The 24,925-nt window shown below is 32.2% G+C and overlaps 1 protein-coding gene across 4 annotated transcripts; it reads left to right on the top strand.

Annotated features, from left to right (window-relative positions):
• The first annotated feature begins 1,059 nt into the window (after positions 1–1,059).
• Positions 1,060–24,482, top strand: LOC118179863 (uncharacterized protein C3orf38 homolog). Of its 4 annotated transcripts, none has more exons than XM_035349024.2 (4): positions 1,060–1,477; positions 13,177–13,361; positions 15,491–15,643; positions 23,839–24,482. In XM_035349024.2, the coding sequence occupies exons 1-4, from the start codon at positions 1,357–1,359 to the stop codon at positions 24,379–24,381; spliced, it is 1,002 nt and encodes a 333-aa protein (XP_035204915.1). In that variant the 5' UTR covers positions 1,060–1,356; the 3' UTR covers positions 24,382–24,482. The 4 variants fall into 4 exon arrangements, with proteins under 4 accessions (XP_035204915.1, XP_035204916.1, XP_035204917.1 ...); XM_035349026.2 differs by lacking the exon at positions 1,060–1,477 and adding an exon at positions 1,530–1,715; XM_035349027.2 differs by lacking the exon at positions 1,060–1,477 and adding an exon at positions 1,530–1,834.
• Positions 24,483–24,925: the final 443 nt, after the last annotated feature.

Below are 24,925 nucleotides of genomic sequence, written 5' to 3'. Positions count from 1 at the left end.
GGGAACTGTTTAAACAGCTGAGAAAAATTCATGCTTTTTCCCCCTACAGTTACAGAATATATATATATATTGTTTCATAAGAATAAAAAGTAAAGTTAAATTTAAATAATTCTCATACGCCATTGCTGCAAAGAATGAAATTTGAATTTAACAAATATTCTCTATTCATATAAAGTTAATTTAAATTATGAAATTTTAATTGCATACATATCAAAGATTAATTATTGCTGCAAACTAATTTACTATATCACTGAAATTCTGAGAGCATATGTAAATTAAATGTACGTATCTAAAACCATGAAAAAATATATAATATTCCAGAAAACTAATCCCAAATATATACATATATATATCTCAAACACAGGCATATGCATAATTTCTGTTAGAAAAACAATTTCTCCGAGATTACGTTTTAGAGTAATTAAAACAATAAATTAATGGTGATATTATTACTGCATTCCAAAATTCGCAGTAATTAACGATTTCGATCATTACTACGAAAAAAAAAACGGGATGAAAAAGAAAGAATCCTGATACAATAACATTAAAAATTTGTGTGTTTACGTATAAAAATATACAATATTCTCAAATAGGTCATTTAAGCATAGTCTTTGATTCGGAAACATTTCCAGAAGTATTTCAGTTTTCATAATCTGAAGTAAAAACAAACCTGCTTTTGCAGAGAATATCCATTGGCAGTTGCCTTCAGAAAAGGTTTCAATTCATTGAAGCAAACCGATTTAATCTGAATCAACTGATGAACTCACGCTCCGACATTTCAAAAGCATTACGACTGTCTCTTAAATGCCAAGGAATTCGATCAGCATTTCTCCGATTTCTTAAATGTCTGAGCAAAATCACTTCAGCCATCTTGTTTACAGTCGCTGTTAAGAGTTTGCGGCAGGTCAGGAGTAGCCGCAAAATTCCTCTATGGTAGTGACGTATTTTCAGTAGGCGTGTCCGAAAAGCGTTGCACTTGAATTCGGTTTTGCAATGCAAGTGCGATTACCATGACAAGCGTTGCACTTGAATTCGCCCCTAAGCTTAATCCCATTTGGGCAGACTTGGGGAGTGCAAAACAAGACATCTGTCTACTTTGTCTGTCTGTCTATCAGCCTTACACAGATGTAAACAGAGCAGTTCTCACAAAGTGTCTGTGCGCAATCATTGGGAGATTTAGCATTTCTACTCTGTAGTCAGCTGTGGTAGCAACAGCCGATGTAGAAGTTTAATCGATTAATTGAATATTGTTTACTTAAATTTTTGTTTTGCTTACAATTTGTAGGAATGATTATGTGTCATAGGGTGTGCGTTTAAAAATTTGAAATTTGTAAATTTTAGAAACATTACCTTAAAATGTTAACCGAAAAGGAATTATCTGGTCTAAAAGATATATTAAAAACCATTAAAGACGTTGACTTGTTTTCAATCTTGGAGACGACAAGCAAGCGAATGATAGTTGCACAAGATAGAGAGGGTTAGTCAAGGATTTTTTTTTTTTTTTTTTTTTTTTAATCTCGTTAAGTATTTTCATTAACAAATGTTATAGAACAAAGCATATGTCTAACTGAGGAAGTTTAGCTTCATTTGCTAGAGTATTAGATTAAAGCATGTAATCTAATCAAAGTAGAATAGATTAAATGCTACCTTTGCCTGAAGCAACTAAAAATACACAGAAAAAGAAAAAAAAAAAAGGTGTTTAAAAAGGAAATCATGTATGTGCTGATGAAGTCTATGTTATGAAAATTTTATATTTAAGTGCATTCTTTGTAAAATTTCTTATGGATCTGTTTCTTTAGGAAGTGAATGCTGTAACTGTCATTGTTTTTGTAAAGTAATTTGTTTCATTCTTTAAAGTGAATATTTTCAGATGTCTGTACTCAGTATCTCGTATGTTTTCTTTTTCTCTCTTCATGTTCATTTTTAAAATTTTCAGTAAGATTCAAACATACAGAGTGTTGGTATGCTTTAGAGTTAGATGTGTTATATTTGAACATTTAAGTAATAAATTCATTACACTCCACAGTACTCATAGATCACTAAAAATTCATTACATTTCACAGTCTTTCTTTGTAATCTATGCTTGTATACCCTGCATGTATTTCATCATGAAAGCTGTCTTACTTTCAGGAAAGTACTACTGTTGATAAAGTTGTATATTTTTTATTTAAAATAACCATGTTATAAAAATGCTGTAAATAATTTTATACATGATATAAAATGCTGATTAAATAAAAGTATTGGTTCAAATCTTAATGTAATTTTTTAGAGGAAATCAGTAAACGGTATCCAGTGTGTAAGTCAAAACTCTCCTATTCTTGCTTCATGATTACAGTATTATTTATGCATAAAACAAAATGTCAGTACATATATATTAAAAAAATTGGTTGATCTTTACAATATGGTAACTGGTAGTTTGGCGACATTTTGGAGGCGATAAAGGTTACTACCTGGGACTTTGGTAATAATGTGAGCAGTACTCAGTTCCGATTACGCATTATTTTGCGTGAGGGAAATGACAGATCATGGGATATGTCATGTGATATTAATGGACGAATTACGGTTCTTTAATCGGAAAAGGGGGGAAATCAGGAAAAAATGTGGAAATTTTGTATTTAGCTTTATACTGTGTTGTGTGAAACAGTGTTGTTTAATTTTTGGATCCCATGGCCCTCACTAAAGTTAATTCGAAATGGGTATTTAGGCATTGTGATAAAGAGAAGTTTGCTTTTTATTTAGCGGAGGAAGTATGGAGGAAAAATTCGCAGAAAAAATCTTTCAATAATTTTATTGAATGAATTAGAAAAGTGTATCCGCCACGTAATCAAGATTCTGAAGAAGTTTAGGTAAGTTAGTATTTTTTATTATTTGAGGATATTATTTTTATGCATTGTTCTAAATGTAAGGTGGAAAGGAATTTGGTATTATTGGGAAAATTGTTATTAGCAATGATTTAGTTTAAAGTAATTAGGATTGTAAGGTAATTTTTATTAATTTAATGTATGTGCTCATTTATATTTTAAGTAGTGGTTTTGAATTTAATTATATTTTAATGAAATGATAGTTATTTTGTGAATTTTATGTTTGTAGGAATTTGGTATATGTTTAAGTTGAAATAAACGTGCATGGAAATAATTTAAATATTTGATACTAAGTATTTGTAATGCTTGCGGTATGAATTCGTTGGTGACGTGTATAATGTAATAGATGATTTAGAGGTAAAAGTTTTTGGATATTTTATTTATTTTATATGTGGAAATGTTCATATTTGTAAAGGGTAAATACTTTTCCGCGATCAGGTAATTTCATATATGTTCTTTTTACCGGGTTTAAAGATTGAGAAAATTGTCATGTATTTTCGTGAAATTTTTCTAATTTATGAGAAAAAAGCAGTGTACATGGATATAGTGAAGAGTGTGCGCAATGCCATTTTTGTGCAATTCTGGGATGTTTTTTTAAGTAAAAATAAGTCGACGTGTACATGGTTTAGTGATATTTTAATTAAATGATAGTTATTTTGTGAATTTTATGTTTGTAGGAATTTGGTATACGTTTAAGTTGAAATAAACGGGCATGGAAATAATTTAAATATTTGGTACTAAGTATTTGTAATGCTTGCGGTATGAATTCGTTGGTGACGTGTATAATGTAATAGATGATTTAGAGGTAAAAGTTTTTGGATATTTTATTTATTTTATATGTGGAAATGTTCATATTTGTAAAGGGTAAATACTTTTTCGCGATCAGGTAATTTCATGTATGTTCTTTTTACCGGGTTTAAAGATTGAGAAAATTGTCATGTATTTTCGTGAAATTTTTCTAATTTATGAGAAAAAAGCAGTGTACATGGATATAGTGAAGAGTGTGCGCAATGCCATTTTTGTGCAATTCTGGGATGTTTTTTTAAGTAAAAATAAGTCGGCGTGTACATGGTTTATGTGTATGTGTTATTTTGAAAAACGCGTAAGGAGTATGGTATTGTGCACTTTTTCCCATTTTGCAGTGAATATTTGTCATGATTAAGCAGTTTTGTTTGATAAAATTTCTAGCATAAGTGTAATTCGGCTAGTAGATTGTTGGAAGAAGTGTTCAGTAGATAAGAAGAAAAGAAACATGTCTTTACTTCGTGAAGACAAAATGGCGGCGGGGAAAAAAAAATAGAGGGTTGCTGTAGGAGAGTTGGTTGCCAAATTTTCGCCAAAAAATCGCCAAGTTACCATAATGTAAAGATCAACCAAAAAATTCTTATGGATTTACAAAATTGTGCATTTATTGCTATATTATTAATAGTCAAATTGTTACAATTTTCATAGATTCTGGATGAATGCTGGAAGCTAGCAAGTTGTTATGGTCGCCATTAATATATAGTTTTGCTTTTGATGTTTTCTTTCTTGCAAGTAGCAAGTTTAGTAAATATTTTGTTATTCTATTGTATTTTATAATTTCATCAAAAATAAGTCTTATTTCAGGGTTTTTTTTTTTTTTCCCCTCCTGTTCTGCTTGTATTTAACCAAGCAATCTGTCTGTCCTTTCAGAAAATGCTTCTTGTCTTGTGTTATTCTTATTCAATGAATACATTATGTAAGCACATATTCCACCTTCACCTGACATTTATCAGGGTTGCCAAACTACCTCGAAAACCAGAAGTCGAGGAATTCGGAAAAATGATTAAAAAAGCCGGGGAATTTAAATATTTTAGTCAAAATCTGGAAAGGTCAGGAAATTTTATATGGTAATCCCCCACACCAAAAAGCGATTTTTACACCAGCGTTGGAAGCGATCACTTTCTTTACGAATTATGTATTGTGTTAGCATTATTTGGGCAGCTAGTGTAGAGCCAATTTTTGCAGCTCCAATCGGATTGTCTTCTGGAAAGGCAAAGCAAGTTTCCAGTAACCTCAACAATCGTGAGATTTGCATGTGCAGTGCATGTTGAACAAAACAAAATACCTTCCCATTCTCATATGAAACAAAATTAGTTTAATCCTATTATACGGTACACATGGTGTTTGGCAACATTGTGATGAGCTGTAAACGGGTCATTTTGGTATTGGCGACAGTTTTCAAAATCATGTGAAGACTCTACTGTATACTAGGATTTTACCACAAAATCTTTTAAGCCTTTTTTTTTTTTTTTTTTTTTAATAAACGCTTTATTCGTCATTTTGCAGTAAAATGAAAAAATAATAATCACTGATCTAAGCTAACCATTTAATAGCAACGATATATTTGCCAAAATATCGTTAATTATTGTAATTCAGATTTTAATCTGGAAGTAATTAAATTTATTTTAATGTTATTCATTATCATTTAATGCAGCTTCTTCCATCTGAATTTATTTATTGTTAGTTAATAATACTTTAAAATTTCAGGCAGTTTTCTGTGGCATATTCCGGAATTCTAACAGTATGACTTGCCATCATGGAATTTTAATGCACATATATTTTACTTTTGTATGCTGCTAAATAAATATAAAATACCTGAATTGGTTAGAGTAGATTTAAGGGTGCCCCTTGGATTATCGCTAAGTTGTTGTTTCATTTACCGCCAAATTGTTGTTTCATTTATCGCCAAGTTGTTGTTTCATTTATGGTAACCTGACTAGTTGAATTAACCGATTATGATATAATTGCTTGCAGTAAATTTGAATGCTGGAAAAAGGTTTGAAAAATGTTTGTTGGATTTTGGATGAAGTACGTTGTTATTTTGCATTAATTGTGTAAATAAATGTTTATTTAGTAGCCATTATTAAGTGTCCTGTTTGTAGGAAGGAAATGTGAATGGTCTAATGTCGGATGATAACGACACTGCGGAGGATATTTTTTACACTTATTTTTGTGAATTTATGTGATACCAGTATACAGATTCTAGTTCAGGTAATTTTAGGAAGTTTTTTGATGCTGTTAAGGAATGTTTGACCGAAGACATGTAAATTCGTAAATAAGGTAAGTGGATATTTCCTTTGTGTAGTTCTAAGATGAGTTTCTTTTCTTGTGTTATTTCATTGTTTGATTTAAAATGTAGTTTATTGAGATTATGTAGTTTTTTTTTTTTTTTTTTTTTTGCTGTTCCTTTGACTTTCTAAGTGAATATAAATCGACGTGTACATGAACAAAGTCAAGGGAATGCACAATGCCTAGTTTGTGCAATTCTCTGATGTTTTTTTAAGCGAAAATAAACTGCGAAATATGTAATTGAAAAATGTTTGTGTTTTCAAGTGGTACTGTAATTAATTTACCTCTCGGCACAGATGTGATTAGACTGGATGTGATAGACTCTATGTGATTAGACTGAAATTTTCTTAACCTGGAAGTCAGGGAATTTCATTCTTCTGTTTGAGTGGCAACCCTGATTTATAAAACATTTTCGTTATGACAAACAACGAATTGGTTGAAGTGGTGCAGTGGTGTTACTATCATTTGTGTATGTGATGTGCTCTTTGAAATGCTAAATCTTTCAGTTTGCATCCAACCCAGAAGGTATTTGTTAACCAGAAGATATTTGAGTAGTCATGCCCATATTGCATTCATGGTGCCAAGTCTTTGATATGTTTTTAGTGGTCTTTAATCTATAGGGTACTTTCTGATTATTTGCACCATCTCCAGAAAAGTTACCAACCATTGGAAACTAATATTTTGCCAAGCTAAGATGCAAAAGACGAGGACAGCTGTAAAATCCATGGAATCCAGTAAATTCAACATATTAGCTAATTCCTGTAGCACTGAAGTATTTCTTCAACCTTTTGTAGTAAATATGGTAGTGAATAGGAAAAACACTTAATTTGATATTTGATCAATATGGGATGTAAATGATCGTATATTTATAAAATGATAACTGAAGAAATAGGCTATGTTTCAGTTAGTTCTAAAACTTTGATTCATAATCTGTTTGGTAGTTCACCGTCAAAACGGGGAAACCACTAATGTTACTCGGTACAATTAAACAGTGTTACGAGTGATTATACTACTAAGATGCAGCTTTTAGATGAGACAGTTTTTGTGTTTCTGTGATGAGACTTCTGTATGGAACATAGATAGAAGAAATTAAAGGATATCTATATGACTGTCATAAGAAAATGTCATTGACAAATAGAAATTTTAATTGGTGCTGATGAAACTGGATAATTATACAGTACACAAGGAAACTATGTAATCTGTCTAGTGGACCTGTTGTGATAGGTTGGATTATAATATATTTCTCCTGCCTCCTTAGCATGCCTTCGTGGTGTAGTGATCAACACGCTCAACACATATTTGAGAGGTCCATGGTTTGAGTCCCAGCGAGGGCATTGCTCATTTCTCATCTCTTCTGCTTCAAAATAACCTGATGTCTCTACAGTGGCACCTGAACTAAAAAAGGTGGTGGATGATGATACTCCACCACCAGGATTTGATGACTGGGTCCCCTAAACCCCAGTCACCCTTTAAAAGGAGGAGTATATAAGGTATTTCTCCCACCTTCGTAATGTAGTGGTCAGCACGCTCGACGTGTATTCGAGAGGTCCATGGTTCAATTCCCAGCGAAGGCGTTGCTCATTTTTCATCTTTCTGCTTCTAACAAATCGTAATGTCTTTGCAGTGGCACCCGAACTGAAAAGTGCTGAATGATGGTTCTTCACCTCCAGGGTTTAGAGATTGGGTCTCTTAAAACCCCAGTCGTCCTTTGAAAGGGTGAGTATATAAGGTATTTCTCCCACCTTCTTAGCATGCCTTCATGGTATAGTGGTCAGCACACTCAAAGTGTATTCAAGAGGTCCATGGTTCGAGTCCCGGTGAGGGCATTTCTCATTTTTCATATCTCCTGTTTTGAAGTAACCTACTGTCTCTACAGGGTGATAATGGGAAAATGCATTGACCTTTCTACAGTTGCAGTTATTTTAATGAAGTAATATCTCTCTTCATTCAGAGTGAATATCTGAAAGCTTTATGAGAATTAGAAACCATTGGAATTGCAGATGCATATGAAAGTATTCCGAGGAGTAAAATGGAGAAGACCGTTATTAGTCATTTTAAGAAAACAGTGAAAGCAAATTCTGTGGCAACCCAGGTGTGCATGTGTTTGCAGCAGACAAGTGCAGATTTCCACCTTTAAATTTGATTCGGGTTAGTTTTTGTATTGAACACATTTTTTTTTTAACACGATGTCAGGTGCAATATGTTTCAGAACATGTTCGGCCGCGTTGAACCTGAGAGGCACTTCTTGATTTACTAAATATTTTTATACATAAAAAGTTTTTTTCTCACAAAAATATAATGTTTACCATTAATCAGAATTTATAAAATTACTTAAGGGACAATAAAACAGTTTTTATATTCTTAAAAGAAAACTATTTATCTTAAACAAAATTTGTAAAATGACTTTTATAAAGTTGTTGTACAGGACTTATTATAGATTTTAATTTAATTAAAACTAGAATATAAGTATAATCTTTCATTCATCTGATTCATTAGGAGATATCTGTCCTTTTACTTCTCTCTTATAGCATGGAGTTTCGCCATCAAGACATATATTTCTTTACGTGACTATACTTTATCTTGCCGTATTATACTCGTATTAAATTTATTTAGTTTAATAATTCTGTTTACCTTTTATATACTTAATAAAGGTTGCTTTTAATATATATAGTTATGTACAAGTATGGGATGTAAAGAAATTATACATAGTTAGTTGGAAAATTATGTCCATATCAGAGAGAACTGGGGCTAAACTTGTGATATAACAGAAGTTATATTAATGATTTTAAAATTATGCGGGTACAATGTTTGCATGATTTGTCAAAATTTCATGAAATTTTAATCAGCTAGTTCAGAGAAATCACTTATACAAGCAGGAAATTCACATTTTTATGAAATCTGAATGGAAAACGGAATTACTTTGGAATCTTATCAGCACCTTACTCTCTTAAAATTAATATGTCATGTGTAATGGTGTGTTTGTACAAAACTGTACACCAATATATATATATATATTATTTTATATAAAATTTTTATTAAATTAAATTATTAAACTAAACTAAGCTATTAATTTAAATCAATTTAATATAATACGGCAAGGTATAATACAGTCATGTAAAGAAAAATATGCCTTGACGCCAAAATGTGCATGGTGAATAATCCCATTCCCTATCAGAGGCAAGTTGCTGTGTGACACTTTTTGCACTCATATTAGTTTAACCTTCTCTTATGAGTCTGCAAATGGCATGTTTCACATTTGTGTCTTTTTTGGAGGTATCTGTGGCTCATCATAATTTTGAACTTGTTATTCTTGGTTGGGAGTGTATCTCTTTAATTTTTATTATAAGTGCACTGGCATCCCAGTAGACTTCATTGAGACAACTATTATCCAAGCACAAGTTCATTAGACAGTTGTTTTATGAACAACCTTCTAAGAACTGTGTACCCATTACCTACATGCCTGATCTGAGAATTTATTAAAGCAATGTTTAACATTGTAAAAAAAGATGACCATGGGCGAGACACATTATACGAACCGCACATTTTATCTACAATATCCGCTCCTAACTAAGTTTCATTGTAGAATGATTATTTCTGTTTTCTGCAGTAGAAAAATCAATAGCTTGATCATCATGCAATGAGGACACAAGAAAGATGTTTTGTTTTTTCTTGGAATGTAGGACACTAAAATATTACTATCACTACTTAAGCCAAAATTACTGGAGTGCTGTGGTCTGCCTTTGTCCCAAATAAAAGTCAGTATTTTCTTTAATGCTGTCTTCTTTGCTTTTCTCTTGTTCTGTCTCTAATCCCTCTTCATGTTCCTCTACACAATCTTCTGAATTAATATAGTTTTCAACATCAAAATCTTCACCTGATGCCTCAAAAATCGTGAATTTCTTCAAGGTCTTGAAGGTTTCTCAAATCAAACATTTTTGTTTTCTTTACTTTTTATTTTATTTATTTTCCCCCCTGACATTTTGAAGTGTAAATCAAACAAATATTTATAATGATGTTATGAAAATGTCTTTTTCAAATCTTGTAATAAGCAAAATTTTAAATTATTAAAATATTTTACAATTCATGACATGCTCAGGCACAATGTGCTTGAAAAATCTAGAGCTGAAAAACATACTCAGTTTTGTAGATAATCATAAAATATTTTATTATACAGAATTGCTAAACAAAAAATGTGATACAATATTAAAAAATCGGAGAGAACTTACTTGTCAAATTGCAACATAATTGAATGCAATGAGCCTATTAGATCATTTCTTCTGTCAACTGGAAATGAAGAAATATATTCAATGACTGACCTTATGACTGCCTGTGGCACTAGAAGAGGGAAATCTAACTGGATGAAGAAGGAGTTGCAATAACTCCACGAGAAATCATCCGAGAGACATGAAATTCAGAAATGAGAGACAGCATTTTATATTTAAACAGTGACGAAAGCATAGTTGTGCAGAAATGAATACTATGCATACTGTATGGAATCATACAAAAAAAGGCTTTATTGAACTCATAGTATCATTACACATGATTGTCTGTACAAGAGGAAGAACAATAAGCAGATGTCCCTTAGTATCGGATATGCCATCCTGTTACTGCAATGGTTGCTTCACACTGTCTCTCCATACTTAGCACTAGATTATCCAACAGATCTTGAGGTAAGAGTGCCCATTCCTCAATCACCATCTGTTTCAGTTGTTGGTTGTTACCCAGAGGATGTAATCGTGCCGCAAGGCATTTCCTAAAGCATTCCACACATGTTCTTTTAGATTTAAATCGGGGAAGTATGCTGGCATATTCATTTGAGTAATATCTTCAGTTTCCAGTAGCTTCTGAACAGCAGAAGTCCGGTAAGGCCATGTATTGTCATAAAACAGTAATAATAAGTCTGCTCCAATGGCACCTCGGAACAGACGCACATGGGGAAGGATCACCTCCTGATAATAACGATCTTTGGACTTTTTCCCATAATGTTACTGGATAAAAACGTGTCCTGACCTCTTTCCAAATCAACTGCATTGAGAATTGCTTGTGGCACTAAAACCATTCCCATCAGTATAGAGGACACGACTCCATTGATGAGATGTCCAATTTTTGTTCTTGCACCAGTCTATATATGTAAACAGTGGCGCTGATGGTCAACTTTCAAAGGGATGCAGCGTTCAAGATGACGAACGAATAGGCCACCTTTGTGAAAGCGTGTGTAGACAGTAAACCGTAACACTTGCTGTGCACAGTTGCTGAGCTATGGCATTTGCTGGCTGGTTTCAGGCTCTTTTCACCTGCTGGACAATATATCGGTCATCCACTGCAGTTGTTTTCCTGGGGCGACCACCATCAATCTTTCTAACATCTATAACCGTGGTTTAGAAGGCTTTCCAAGTGCGCGAAACAACACTTTTGTTTATTCCAAACTCTTCAGCTACACTGGTCACACTATGCCCCTCCTCCAGCTTTCTGATCATTCTTCCATGTGTGAAGTCATTCAGGTGATTTCTTCTAGCCAAATGTCACAAAAGAACTCACTTGTACTTGCAGTGAATGTCTTTAATTGCGTCTCTGTCCTTCCTCTTATTGTAGGCATAAGTGTGCTGACCGCACGCGTTTTGCATACGTACACGTCACCTGTGACATTTTATTCCTCACATTTGCATATGCATGACCTTTCGACTGAATTGCATGTTCATTGTACTGGTCGCGAGAACCCCTTTTCTGCAATTTTGTGGCTATCTGATTAAAATTTACATTGTTGTTTAAGTTTTGCATGCCAGTGTATTTTCACTTAGAAAAACGTCAGAGAATTGCACAAACTAAGCATTGCCCTCTCCCTTGACTTTGTCCATGTGCACATCGATCTATATTCACTTTAAAAGTCAAAGGAGCAGCCAACAAAAAATATATAATCTCGATAAACTACATTTTAAATCAAACAATGAAATAACATAAAAAAGGAAATTCATCTTAGTGCTATACACAAAGGAAATATCTACTTACCTTAGTTAAAAATTTTTGTGTCTTCAGTTAAACAAAATTTCTTAACAGCATCCAAAAACTTCCTAAAATTATCTGAACTAGAATCTGTATACTTGCGTCGCCACATAAATTCTCAAAAATATCCTCCGATGTTGGGCTATACGCATTTCCTTCCTACAAACAGAACACTTATAATGGCTGCTAAGTAAACCTTCATCTACACACCAGCTTTTAATGCTTTTTTTTTTTTTCCTCTTTTTGTTACAAATTGTACAGAAACTTCAAATTAATCTTACCATATTCAGCCATTTTACCATGTAAACCACAAAATAACAACATACTTTCTAACCAACATCCAACACACAAACAAGCCTTTTCAAACCTTTTCCCATCATTCAAATTTTCCACAATGATGCAGCCAATTATGTCATAATAGGCTTTCCATAAGATTCAACTACTCAGGTTACCACAAATGAAACAACAACTTAGCGATAATCCAATGGGCACCCTTAAATATGCTATAAACGTAATACTTTTATCACTGCCACCATATTTGACATTTCACGGTTTTCATTATCCATTTCTGTGTGTTCAAAATTATTCTTGATTTCAGAAGCATAAAGTGCCCTTTTTCACTCTTCAGTTCTATTCTTGTATCCACTTAAAAACAGTTCCTACAACTACAAGCAAACATAGACAATGCTGGTATGCCTGCTTGTAATGATATATAATAATGTGTTTTGTGTCTAAATATAAAATTTCAAAGCTTGATTAAAACAGAGCAGAAAATAACATTATTCTTCAGTTTACTGAACCCGTAAGCTTAAGATTATAAATTAAACTTAGAACAAGGAAGAATTTTTTACATTTTCTCCCTTTTTTAGCAGGTTCATTTCTGAAATCAAACAGCTTCTTAACATGAATATAGAACAGTGTCTATGTACAAGGTTTAATGGTTAGAAAAACATAAATTGTGCTATATTCTGTTTTATTAGATATGTTAGTTTATTATATATGTTATTAAGGGATCAGACGTCTGAATCAGTAGGCACATTCTGCTGTAAGAATGCTGAAATTACTCCAAAGTACTTTTAAATTCAAAAGTTTGCTTTGTTTAACTATATTCTGAAATAGATATTTTTATCTGAATAAGTATGTGTTTTTATGTAATTAATTTTTCAATTGTTTGAAACCGAAGTACATAAATTCTGAAGACCATAGTCGTTCTCTATTTCAGGGGCAATCAAATCGATATTATCATGCACTATCCAACCTAGTGATCTTCTAAGGCGCCAGAAAGTTACAAAGAAAATTTTATTTAATTACTTAAGAAACATTAAACCGCATGTTAATCCAAATGCTGGTAAAGGAGCTCTTGTTAAAATGTGTCTTGAGGAATGGCATTCAAAAGAGATTTACAAGGTAAGATTTTTTTTGCCCTCCTTTGTATAAAAGTTATGCACTTCTCTTCAAAGAATTAGTGTTGACTTATTTTTTTCACCCTGAAGTGTAATCTTTCAATATATTCATAAAAATATATATATATATTTCAAGTTTTTTACTAAAAAAATATTTTCATATACTTTTTCGTATAAACTCTGGTCCTTATGCTGTTTTTAACATATTAAGTTTCATTCGTTAAAAAAAAGGGTTATGAAGATTGTGTTAAAAATTTCAAATGATGAAAATTTTTCTAGAATTCTAGAAGGTACTATTCATCTGCATCTAGAAATTATTCACAAGCAATGTCAGAAAGCTTCTTTGAATCATTTTCGTCTGTTTTTAATTTAAATATGATAAGCTGTAATTTTTCATTTCTAATTTATTCTATTTATTTGTTCATAATTTTTTAGTAATGGGAATGCCTTTTTAGTGTTTTAGGCTTAGCCAAGTGAGGAGATGTCTTCTTTTTTTTCTTTATTTGAATACCAACTTCAGATCAATTTTAATTTTCATTGCATTTTGCTTCATGCAATTACAAGCAAGAAAGCAGAAGCAATCACTTCTTTCCAGATGTCTGATACTTTGTCGTCTACAGATCACAGATTTGTATATGCTGATATTGTGCATGATTGAAGATGTAAAGTGGAAGAGTAATGTTAACAGCTGCTGGCAAAGCATCAAAGTAAAAACTCAGGAATGGTTCATAGGAAGTCATTTGTTTTTTTATTTAAGAGAGTTTTTGTGGAGGCAGAGGCAGACTCTGGAACATGACAGTCTGTGTGATGCAATTTTAAGCATGATTGACTCAATGACCAGCTGCTTTTAGAGGGCCAGCAAATTCCCTATTCTAACATTTATTCAAACTCCCTTCTTTTTTCATCATAAATTTCAGGTCTAAGCCATCTTGCTTTGGAGTGGACTGGCTGTCCTTTAGTTTTGATGTAATGAACTGTGTCATGTTTGATTGCTTTCCTATGCATGGAAAGATTAGTTAGTTCGGGAAATCTTGTATGAATTCCGTAATATTGAGAGCATTCCGAAACAATCTTAATGTTCAGTTGAGTATTGTGCTCTAATTTGCCTCTGCTAGCAAGAGTTTTTAATGTGTCAACTAATATGAGAATTGAAACTTCAACTAGTACGAAATCTTATTTAAAATTTTACCTCAGATCGAAAGTCAAATTTAGCACCTAAAATCACGTAGATTTTATTTTAGTATTATTAGCAGCTGATAGCTCTAGAGCAAGAACACTGATATGTTTTTCTCTTGGTTCAAGAATGCAGGAAATGTCACTACCTGTATCAAGAAATGTCGTGTTTGTATGTTTACCATATATGTGTAATGTGTTGGGAGTGTTTGCTGCTCTTTCAGTATCCATGAGCTATTTTGGAATAGCAGCCAAATTTAGTTTTCTGACTGAAAAATGCATGGAGGAATGCATTTATGAGCATCAGTTTTAAACTTTTGATTGTAAAAGCAGTAACCAGTGTTGGCATGAGCTTGCCTTTTGAACAGTTATGGTTAGCACAGTATCTTGGATTTTGATTGTACTGTTTTCAAAATGTGCATTCAACTTGCATAATGAGATTCTCTATTTGTTTGTTTATTTAGCTTACTGTTGAAGAGAACTTTGTATTTTGCTCAGTAATTGATGCCGTGTAAATAGTTGGTTGTGTATCATTTAAGACTTCTGAAACTTAATCTAATATTTTAGCTAGACGAGTTAAATCTGCATCAGAAGCCAATAAAAGTGTTTGCATATTGGAAGGAAGTCTTTATATACTCAAGCTTTTTGTAAATCATCATGTGTTATGTTTGACGATAGTTCTTTCATTTGTTTCAAAAGAAAACTAAATTTTTTTTACACCTAATTGTAAATATGATAAAAGTTTACAGATTTGCTGTACTTTGGAATATTGAAACCCACTGTTGAGATCTCCCATATAAAGCATTGTAGCACCCCTAAACTTTGTGAGAAAAGTTTCGATTTGAGCCAGAGTTAGTGTAGGTTTTGAGAATGTAGTGCGAAGAGCTGTGTAATGCATATTTGCTATGTAACTGTTCTATGTAATATAATGTATTATTTTTAATGTAGAGCAATTTGTAGGAGCGTGCTTCACATTTTTTGGAGCCATCAGTGAGGATATGGTCGGTCTTGGAAACTGTGGATTCTAGTGGTTTAGTTGCAAACTTTGTTTGGGAATACAAAGTTGAAGCTTTTATTATAGAAGATTCTAGCAAGATAGATGTTATGAATAAGGTAGACACTTTAAATAAATTTTGAGCTCAAATAATAGATAAGAAAACTAATTTAAAATGATTGCACAATGAAGTAAAAAGTCTTTGTAATATTGATGATATAAAAGAAGAAATTACTGTGTCAGAGGAATATTCAGAAAAAATTATGCTTGGGAAACAAAAGATAACCAATGTAATTGATATATTAAAGAAAGAGGAAATTAATATTAGTAACATATCCTTTTCTATTTCTGCAACTGCTCGGGGTGCACTAGAAAACCAAACCTTTAGAGAAACCAAAAAACAGTTAAACTTCCTAAATTGATAATAAATATTATGGTGATCCTGCTTCTTGACTAGAATTTTATAAACAGTTTGAAAGCACTATTCATAATAATTGTAATCTTACAAATATAGATAAATTTAATTATTTAAGGTCATATTTAGGAAATACAGCATCTAATTGTATAAATGGTTTCATGTTAACAGAAGAAAATTATGATGCTGCTTTGGATATATTAAAAGGTAGATTTGGTAACAAGAATACTCTTATACAGACACATTTGAATGAGTTACTTAAAATTCTTATTATTAGAAGTGTAAATGATTTAGCTGGATTGAGAAGATTGTTTGACGAAGCTGATACTCAAATTAGAAGTTTAGAGTCATTAAGAGTTGAAACAAAAATCTTTCAGCGCTTTATTGATTCCCATTTTGTTAGAAAGAATTCTAAAAGAACTTGTTTTAGAATTCAATAGAACATATCCAGATAGTGATTGGAATTTTAAGGATTTATTTATCTTTCTAGACAAAGAGATACAATCCAAAGAAAAGACATATTTATTTAGCAGAAAAACTGAAAATTGTCATAATTTTGGTAATGAATATAAAAGTAATTCCAGGAAATTTGAAAATGAAAAGCTTAATACTAATTGGGAATATATCAACTGCTAGTTATACTACAAATGTTAAAAGAAACTGCATATTTTGTAATAGCAAAGATCAGGAATTTTGCAAATTTGGAAGTGTCGGGAAAAGGAAAAACAGATAACCGATGTTTTCGCTTTTTCTTAAAATTCCATTTAGTGCGATTCTGTAAAACTAAGCTCGACCCATGCAAGAATTGTAACAGCTTAGCTCACCACTCTTTGCTATGTGAAAATAGTAATAAATCAGCTAAAGTCGAAGGAGGGGAAGGGAATTCAAATGCAAACTCATCTTATCGGGGGTCAAATGGCAGCTTATTGCAAACTTGTACCGTCCTGACTTGTTCAAAAGGAAACTAGGCTGGGTTTTAATGAATAACGGCACTGAGAGATCTTGGGTTGCAAAATCGTTGGTAGATGCCCTTAGACTTAAAACCATTCGAAAACAAAGATTTGTTGTCAGTTCATGCTTTTAGGTCTACGAAAGCCATAAATAAAACTTACAGTGTAGCAAAATTAACATTGAGGAATAGGAATGATCCTAAGCAATATATTGAGATAGAAGCATTAGTTACTGAAATGTTTACTGCCGCACCCATTGCTTTCCCCAATATTTTTAAGCAAAAGGGTTTAAATTTAGCTGAGGCATGCATGGATTCAAATGAAGGCAGGGGCGTAGCTAGAGTTTCCAGCACCCGGGGACAACTGAAGAATTTGCGCCCCTTTCTGTATGCCAAGAATGGAAAACATTTCATTAAAAAATTTCGTGGCATCAATTTGGCGTCCCTTGGATGCTGCGCCCGGGGACAGATGTCCCCCCTTGCCCCACCCTAGCTACGCCACTGGATGAAGGTATTCACATTTTGATAGGAGCATTTATAAGCATGGGGTGAAATTATACATAAAATACTGAATAGTATCATACTCTCTGGAGAATACTGTAAGTTTTCTTTGGATGTATTAATTAATGTTAATTGCTCCCTAATGAATTGTATGGCTTTCTGCTTATTTTCATCGTATTGTTCTTCAATATTTTTTAAGTTTCACAAACAGAATTTATTCTGAAATTCTGCACATCACTTTTAAATTCATACGACAACAAAGTGTTTAAAATAGAAATTACATCATCTACATTGCCAACAGATGCTGGCAAAGTTAAATTATTAAATTTTTTAAGTTCAGTTTTCCCAATGTAAACTGAAAGTTCAAGTTTTTCGTATATTAATGCTGAAATACTTATTTCAGGGCACGGTGTTAGCTCAATAATTAAAAAGATAGCTTCCCGTGCTCTTTTAATACAGTTCCACGAGCCAGGTAGCTTTTCTTTTCCCATCTTATCTAAAAATTCAGAAAAAGAAGAAAAGGATTTTTCTTTTTCATTTGTCTGAAACTGGGATATACTTTCAGTTACAGCCCACTGAAGATTTTTGTTTTCTGGCCTTTTACGATGTTCATCTGGGCTTTCTCTCACGGTAAATTCCCTTGAAATATATTTTGGGCAGTTTGGAAAAATACTAGGAATCGCAGAACGTTTTAATTTGTACCTCGATAAAGGAGCAGTCACCTTCCATCCAGTCCTTTCATCAATGAATTCTGTACATTTTGAAATGTCCTCAGGGTAAAAATGAAGGGCACAAACCTATCAGCAAGGATTTTTACACATTAAGTTTTTCGGCTTTAAACTGAGCATACATTATTAAATTTCATTAAAATTTGTAGCATAAAATAATATATGTTAGGTTAGGTTATTTTAATTACAGCAAAGCCTCGAGGACTATCTGCCTAAGGGGAGGGATGCCTTCGAGGAGGACTTTCTAAGGGAAACTGGCTCATATATACGTTACACATGGGGAAAACACCCATGCAGCCAGCCCGTTGGTGGGATTCGAACCTCAGACCGAACTACCAAAGTTCAGCGACTTAACCGCTCGGCCGCTGGTGAGCCACTAAAATAATATAAGTTAATGTTTATTCACAACTAATAGAAAGAAAATCATATTTATCTATTAATTGTATAAAGTGAAACAGGTACTAGTTTTGAAGAATAATGTCTAATTAGATAGAAAAATCTTTTGTCAAATAAAGAGTTGCTTACTTACAAAAAGTACGAAACACTTGCATGCAAAGATTGTTATAATCGGATTTAATTATCTAAACTAGAATTCAATACAAGATTTTGTAAAACTTCATATTTAATGATTTAAGTTATATTAAGTGAATTTTAATAATATCAGGCATGAACTAACAAAAATTTAAATAGCGTATTTTTTCGCATTAATATCAGAAACAAAATTGGTATTAGTTACAGAGATATTATCAAGATTTTTCAAGGTCTTCGGATTTTAATAAATACGCTGTTCCTGTGACAAATGTATCGATATATTTAAAGGCAAGTATTTTGCAACATACAAAATGTATTTACAATTTTGAATTTTTATTAATCCTACATTTAATCTAATCCTACTTTTAAGTCACACATTTGTTTAATTTACTTAACTTGGTAAATGATGCTATTTACTACAAATTGACTAGCATGATGATAAGAATGCCATCTGCTATAGATTGAACGATTAGCATGATGATAAACAGTACTATCTGCTATAAATTAAATTAATAGTATGATTAAGTCACCATACTTATATAATCACTATTAGACTTACAATAAGATTAAATATGTTTACTTTCTATAAATGTATGTACTCGCTTTAGTTTATGATAATTATAACATACTTAAACACAGAAGCACTTTTTAAGGCACAGATAGGTGTAAACTCATTCATTTAAAAAAAAAAAAAAAAAAAAAAAAAAAACTTTGAAAATTTTGTTCGCTTGAAATTGCTTCTATGAATCGCCTTTATCCATTTATTTGAGAATTATTTCTCTTTCGGAAAAGAGAAAACCTGTACTTTTGGACCATTTGGATAGTTCCCTTTACAGTTAGGTACACAGCATGTGTAAACCATATCAAAAATTTGAAAAACAAATAATAAAGTGGAATACTTATAATATAGAAATATCTGAAAAAAGAAATAAAATGTCGACTGTTCTTATGGACGACTTCTGACCAAGTGACCGTCAAAACTCCGGAAATCCACCCACCACAGTCCTGGGTGGGGAGAGTTAAATGAAATGCAACCCCTACTGACACTGACGTCACACCTCCTCCTGGAAAACGTGCCGTGGCCTTGAGTTAGTTCTAGGAGGTATTGGTTTGACTCAACTTCATGTTCTCACAAAATGGCATCGTGCATCAGCAAATATTAAAATAAATGACCTAGTAATCATTAATGAAGATAACACACCCTCCTTAAAATGGAAACTGGGACGTATCACCGAAATTTACCCAGGTAATGATTACAGAGTTCGTGTTGTGAAATTGAAAACTGCTGATGGGGAATTCAAGAGACCCATTCACAAATTGTGTGTATTACCAATAGACAGTTAAGTATCAGGAAAAATTTTGAACTTGATATTAATTTTGAATTCTTGAAGTTTTAATGTTATTATTAATTAGTTATGTTATTAATTTTGTGTAATTCATTGTTTAGATGTATATGTTATTTTAGGTTTAGTATTACTCATTTATATGCAAGAGCTATATAATCTAGAAATTATGTGTTTACTAAGAATAATGTTAGGTAATAATTTCATTTAAGAGGTAGTTTGATGTCCTGAATGGCCATCTATGTTGTGATCTCCCATAGAGGGCATTGTAGCATCCTTCAACTGTGTGAGAAAAATTTCGATTTGAGCCAGAGGTGGCGTGGGTTTTGAGCATGTAGTGTGAAGAGCTGTGTAACGCATATTTGCTATGTAACTGTACTATGGAATATAATGTATATAATTAAATGTGTTTATTTAAAATGTGGAAAAATTTTGAAGGAGCGTACTTCATAACCGTGATTACTCTGTTTAATAAAGTTGGATATTTGTCATTTTTCAGGAGATATATATGAGACATGCGTTACAGTTGATGCATCTGAATTCACTGCAGTATGAATTGGATTTCACATTGTCTCAGCCATAAAGCAAAATTTGATTTCCAAATGGAAGGTATTTACAAGGCCGCTGATTGAGTCTAATCGGTCACAGTTTCTTGTCACTGTGGCTCCGTCATTCTCCAAAGCAATGTTGCCTCCGAAAGAAAAAAGGGGAAAAATTTGCAAGAGTGTTTAATTTCACCCTCAAGGTGAAAAACCCAGTGGCCTTCAACTGATCAGCTGTTTGATTATAGTCAAGACACCGTCTGTTTTTCACTCTATTTATAGTTAATGTATAATCAAGACAAAATTCAGGGAAGCAAAGAAATATACATACATCTCTTTCTGATCTGTTCGCTGTTAAAATAGTAGACACTTGCAGAACATTTTTGAAGGCACATAATTAAATATAAAGTGCTATGTTAAGTACACACAAATCACTGAATATATGCTGCTGTATGCACAGTCACACTGTTGTCACAGAAACACAACACTGAAGGAAGTAAGAATTAGAGCCTTCTGTATTGGAGAACACCTTTAGTGAAGATGGATGTATTTTTCAGTTTATCTATGGAAGACTGAAGTGATGGTCCGGCATGGAAGGGTTTTTGGTAGCCTATCTGAGAGTTCGCTGGAAAAGATGGATTTGACAGTTGCTTTAGATTTCCTTTATTATTCACTGCAACAGTTGGATGTAATAAAAGGTGTTTTTGAGTAGCAAGAGGTTTCATCGTTATGCAGGTGACTCAGCAATTATATTGATTCAGGCAAGACAAATTGATCTTATATATTATTTTATTTATGCATTTTTCTGCTGGTAATCCAGAGGCCCTTCCTCATATTAGATCATTCAGGATATTGGACCTCGGGAAGACTGTATATGTGTTGTTCTGATATATGGAAAATATCAAAACAAAAATTTACTGTTTTTATGTGTTTTCTTTCATTTAATTTCATTATTTTGTATTGTTGTTTGGCTATCGGAATAGTTCCTGATTGTTTAGTTCATTAATGCAGTTCTGAGTCCTCAGTCACAACTGGGGTGATAATGGTATGCTGCACTGATGGCATGACTCCATGTGGTAACTGGTGTTGGTTGTATTTGTTAAAGTTGCATATTGAACAAAAATATGTTTAATATAAATCTATGCGAATTTTTATTACAATGCATAACAAGATTGAGGGCATAGAACCAATTATTGCAAGTTGTCCTCGTTATATGAGGATCTTGGTAGCAGCAAGAGTCTCTTTTGTCGAGAGTTTAGGAGCACTCTCAGTTCTTGCCTTGTCTAAAACAGTTTACAAGACTGAATTAGTCATACCCTCTTAGTTTTTCAGTTGTATTTTATGTCCTCTGATTCATTATAGTTGAAACAATATCAGAGGAGCAACAAGGTCATTGGTCCTTAAGTGTCCCTGAAGTTGAGGCACTTTGGCGACAGACAAAATGCAGATCACTAAAATCCATTGATACTATCAGTAAAGTTATGATTCTTGGAATGGCAGGTGGAACTGTAACTGAACAAATTATTGCTTCTACAGTAATCAGAGCCTGTCTTCTCACACCTTGTAACAGTTCGAGCATTGCAACCTGTGGGAGACTATCTTTGTGTGGTTCACCACTGGTCCATATCCCATGTTAGACATCCATTTTCAGTTCGATATCATAGAATGGATTTGGATATTCCTGCAGTATGAGATTTCCTAATAATCAATCATTTGGACATAAAATGACTTTTGAACAGTACATCTCTTTCTCTGTTATAAAGTATAATCATACCAAATTTCATTAAAATCAGACCATTCGTTTTTCAGAAATTCATCATAATGGGCAAATTCTCTTAATTTTGCACATGAGTGTATATAGCATTCAAAGGAATGTATAATCTTGTTTTTTCTATCATCAGAAATATGTTATCAAATTGTATGAGATTACTTTTTGAAGTAGGGTAGGAAATCCAAAATCCAATAATCAGCCATCACCTGAAAACTGCATAGGCTGTCAGATGTAAACAGTCAAATTTGAATTTATAGTATTGTAAAATTTCCAATAAAAAATTTCTGCTTCGAAGTCTCTCATAAATATGTGGCTAAACATTCATTTTTTTATTGTAGCAGAGTATATTAGTCGGGAATTTTCTGTATTTTAGATTGCATCTTTATACAAAAGGAATGACGAAAAATGAACAAATGTTTCAAGAATCTTGTGAGTTGATAACAAATTGAATGAACTTAAAATGTTTGTGATGAAATCATTCACCTTATTCTGAAAGGTTTAATCATAATGATGATAAAGAGAAAACTAAATATATACCATCTGAAGAAAATTTCCCATTATGAAAAGATCTGTTTGGAAAATAATAGAGGGCTCAAACTAGAAATTCTGAAGTTCTAAAATGAATGTTTGAAAAATTAAAACAATTGTATCTTTATACAGTATAAATCTGAGATTCAGAATCATCAGGACTTTGGCCATAGATTTTAGATCATCAACTTAATTTTAGTAAAATGGCATGTGGCGTGGCAGGGATTGGCAACATCACTTACTGTTTAGGTCAAATAGAAAAGTCTGTAATCATGTTGCCACTAAAACACCATTTCTAAATTAGAAAGTCTGACAGGAAAAAAAAATGCTTATAACAACAATCAATTTTAATGCCACCATCTAAAAAATAACTTAACTAAAAGTGATAAATTGCATTCTCCATGATTACGAAAAAATGCTACCCTCTCACAACGACTGAAGAACTGACAATGCAGTTCTTGGCCAACATCATTTCCCTAACCAGCAGGTGTTTAAAAGTGAAAAACAGCATTCTCAATTTGTCTGGAAAAAAAAAAGAAAAAAAAATCTCATTTATAATACACTTATTTCCTTTTATTGAGTATCATATTAGTCATTCATAGGCTTGTAGATGATATTTTATATTATTTTATTTATGCATTTTTCTGCTGGTAATCGAGAAGCCCTTCCTCATATTAGATCATTCAGGGTATTGAACATTGTGAAGACTATATATGTCTTTTGTTCTGATATATGGAAAATAATTAATATTATGCTTAGTTGTGTGTCATCTTAAAGTTAAGTGTTTTCACCTTATTAGTAAAATGGAAAATTCTTAGTTATTCACTTCCTGAAGCGTCCTACTATTTATGAAATTTAATAATTTATATGATGTTTCATCAGATTATTTCTCGTATTTTAGAATTTTCCTTATATTTTGTGATCAGCTTTTTTCTTCTCTTTATTACAAGCCATTTAATTTCTGTTTTTAATACATGGCTTAATTTGCTTGCTTTGTTTTTAATAGGAAAGTGACTATGAGGATGCAGAAATGGTATATGATACAAATGAAATGGATGCTCAGCAGCCTAGCAAGACATCTCTGATGAATGCAATGGGCAGAGAATTTTCAAAATGGTTTTTCAGTGTATATAATAATATTAAAGAGTTTGGGCCTGAACATTTTTGGCCAGATTGCTTTTTCAAAGCTGAAGTGAAATCACCTTGGGACCATAAGGAAGTTATGCTTTCTGGAGCAAATGATGTTGTAATATTTCTTTCTAATTTAATATTAATAGATAAATTATTTTTTCATGCAAATGTATCAGAAGACTCTATTATTTGTGAACAAGAGCAGCATGGCTTAGTTAAAATCATAGTGAGTGGTGTACTACATCGATCATCGGACTGTGTTGGACTCTTTGACAGTGCTTTTGGTTTAGTTAGGAATCCAACTCTTGATGACAACTGGAAAATAAAATGGGTGTATATGAAACTTTGTATAAATACAAGTACTAAAGATGGACTAGCTCCTGAAGCATGCTTTCCAAGCTTATGTCAGCCTGTATAGTATTACACCAATGTGCCACAGTCATCAGTTATGTTTGCATACAATATTCAAGATTTATAAGAGATTAAATAGTAATTTGTTAATAAATTTATTTGACAATGCTTTCTATTACATTCTTTTGTTAACTTTAAATTTGTAATACTATATGAATATTTTCTATGGTAGAACAGGCATAATAAACTATTGCACATAATAGCTTTATCTGAAACGGAGAAATTTTTTTATTTTATTATGATTTCCATCTCTAAAACATTTATTTTTAATACTAATTTATTCTTAAATTCTAAGAATAACCTAAAACTCAAAAGCATTATATTGTTTTAAATATTTTTGACAATTTTATTTAGAGTTTGAATTGTTATATATATGTATATGTTCACATTAAAAGCTTCAGATATTTCTTATAGTTTCGTATAATATTTATTATTAAAATATTAAAGCAAAATTGTTTTACTTATATCCATCATATTTTAAATAAGAAATGAATAGTTTAGTTTACTTCTCTTTCCAAAGCCTGTTAAGCTTCAATGTCATTCTGTGCTAT

This window comes from Stegodyphus dumicola, chromosome 5 (assembly GCF_044657685.1).
Source record: "Stegodyphus dumicola isolate Sdum_Otavi_A_Nest chromosome 5, ASM4465768v1".
Taxonomy (NCBI): domain Eukaryota; kingdom Metazoa; phylum Arthropoda; class Arachnida; order Araneae; family Eresidae; genus Stegodyphus; species Stegodyphus dumicola.
Note: the sequence above shows the minus strand (reverse complement) of the source record. Positions and strands in the feature narration are given on the sequence as shown.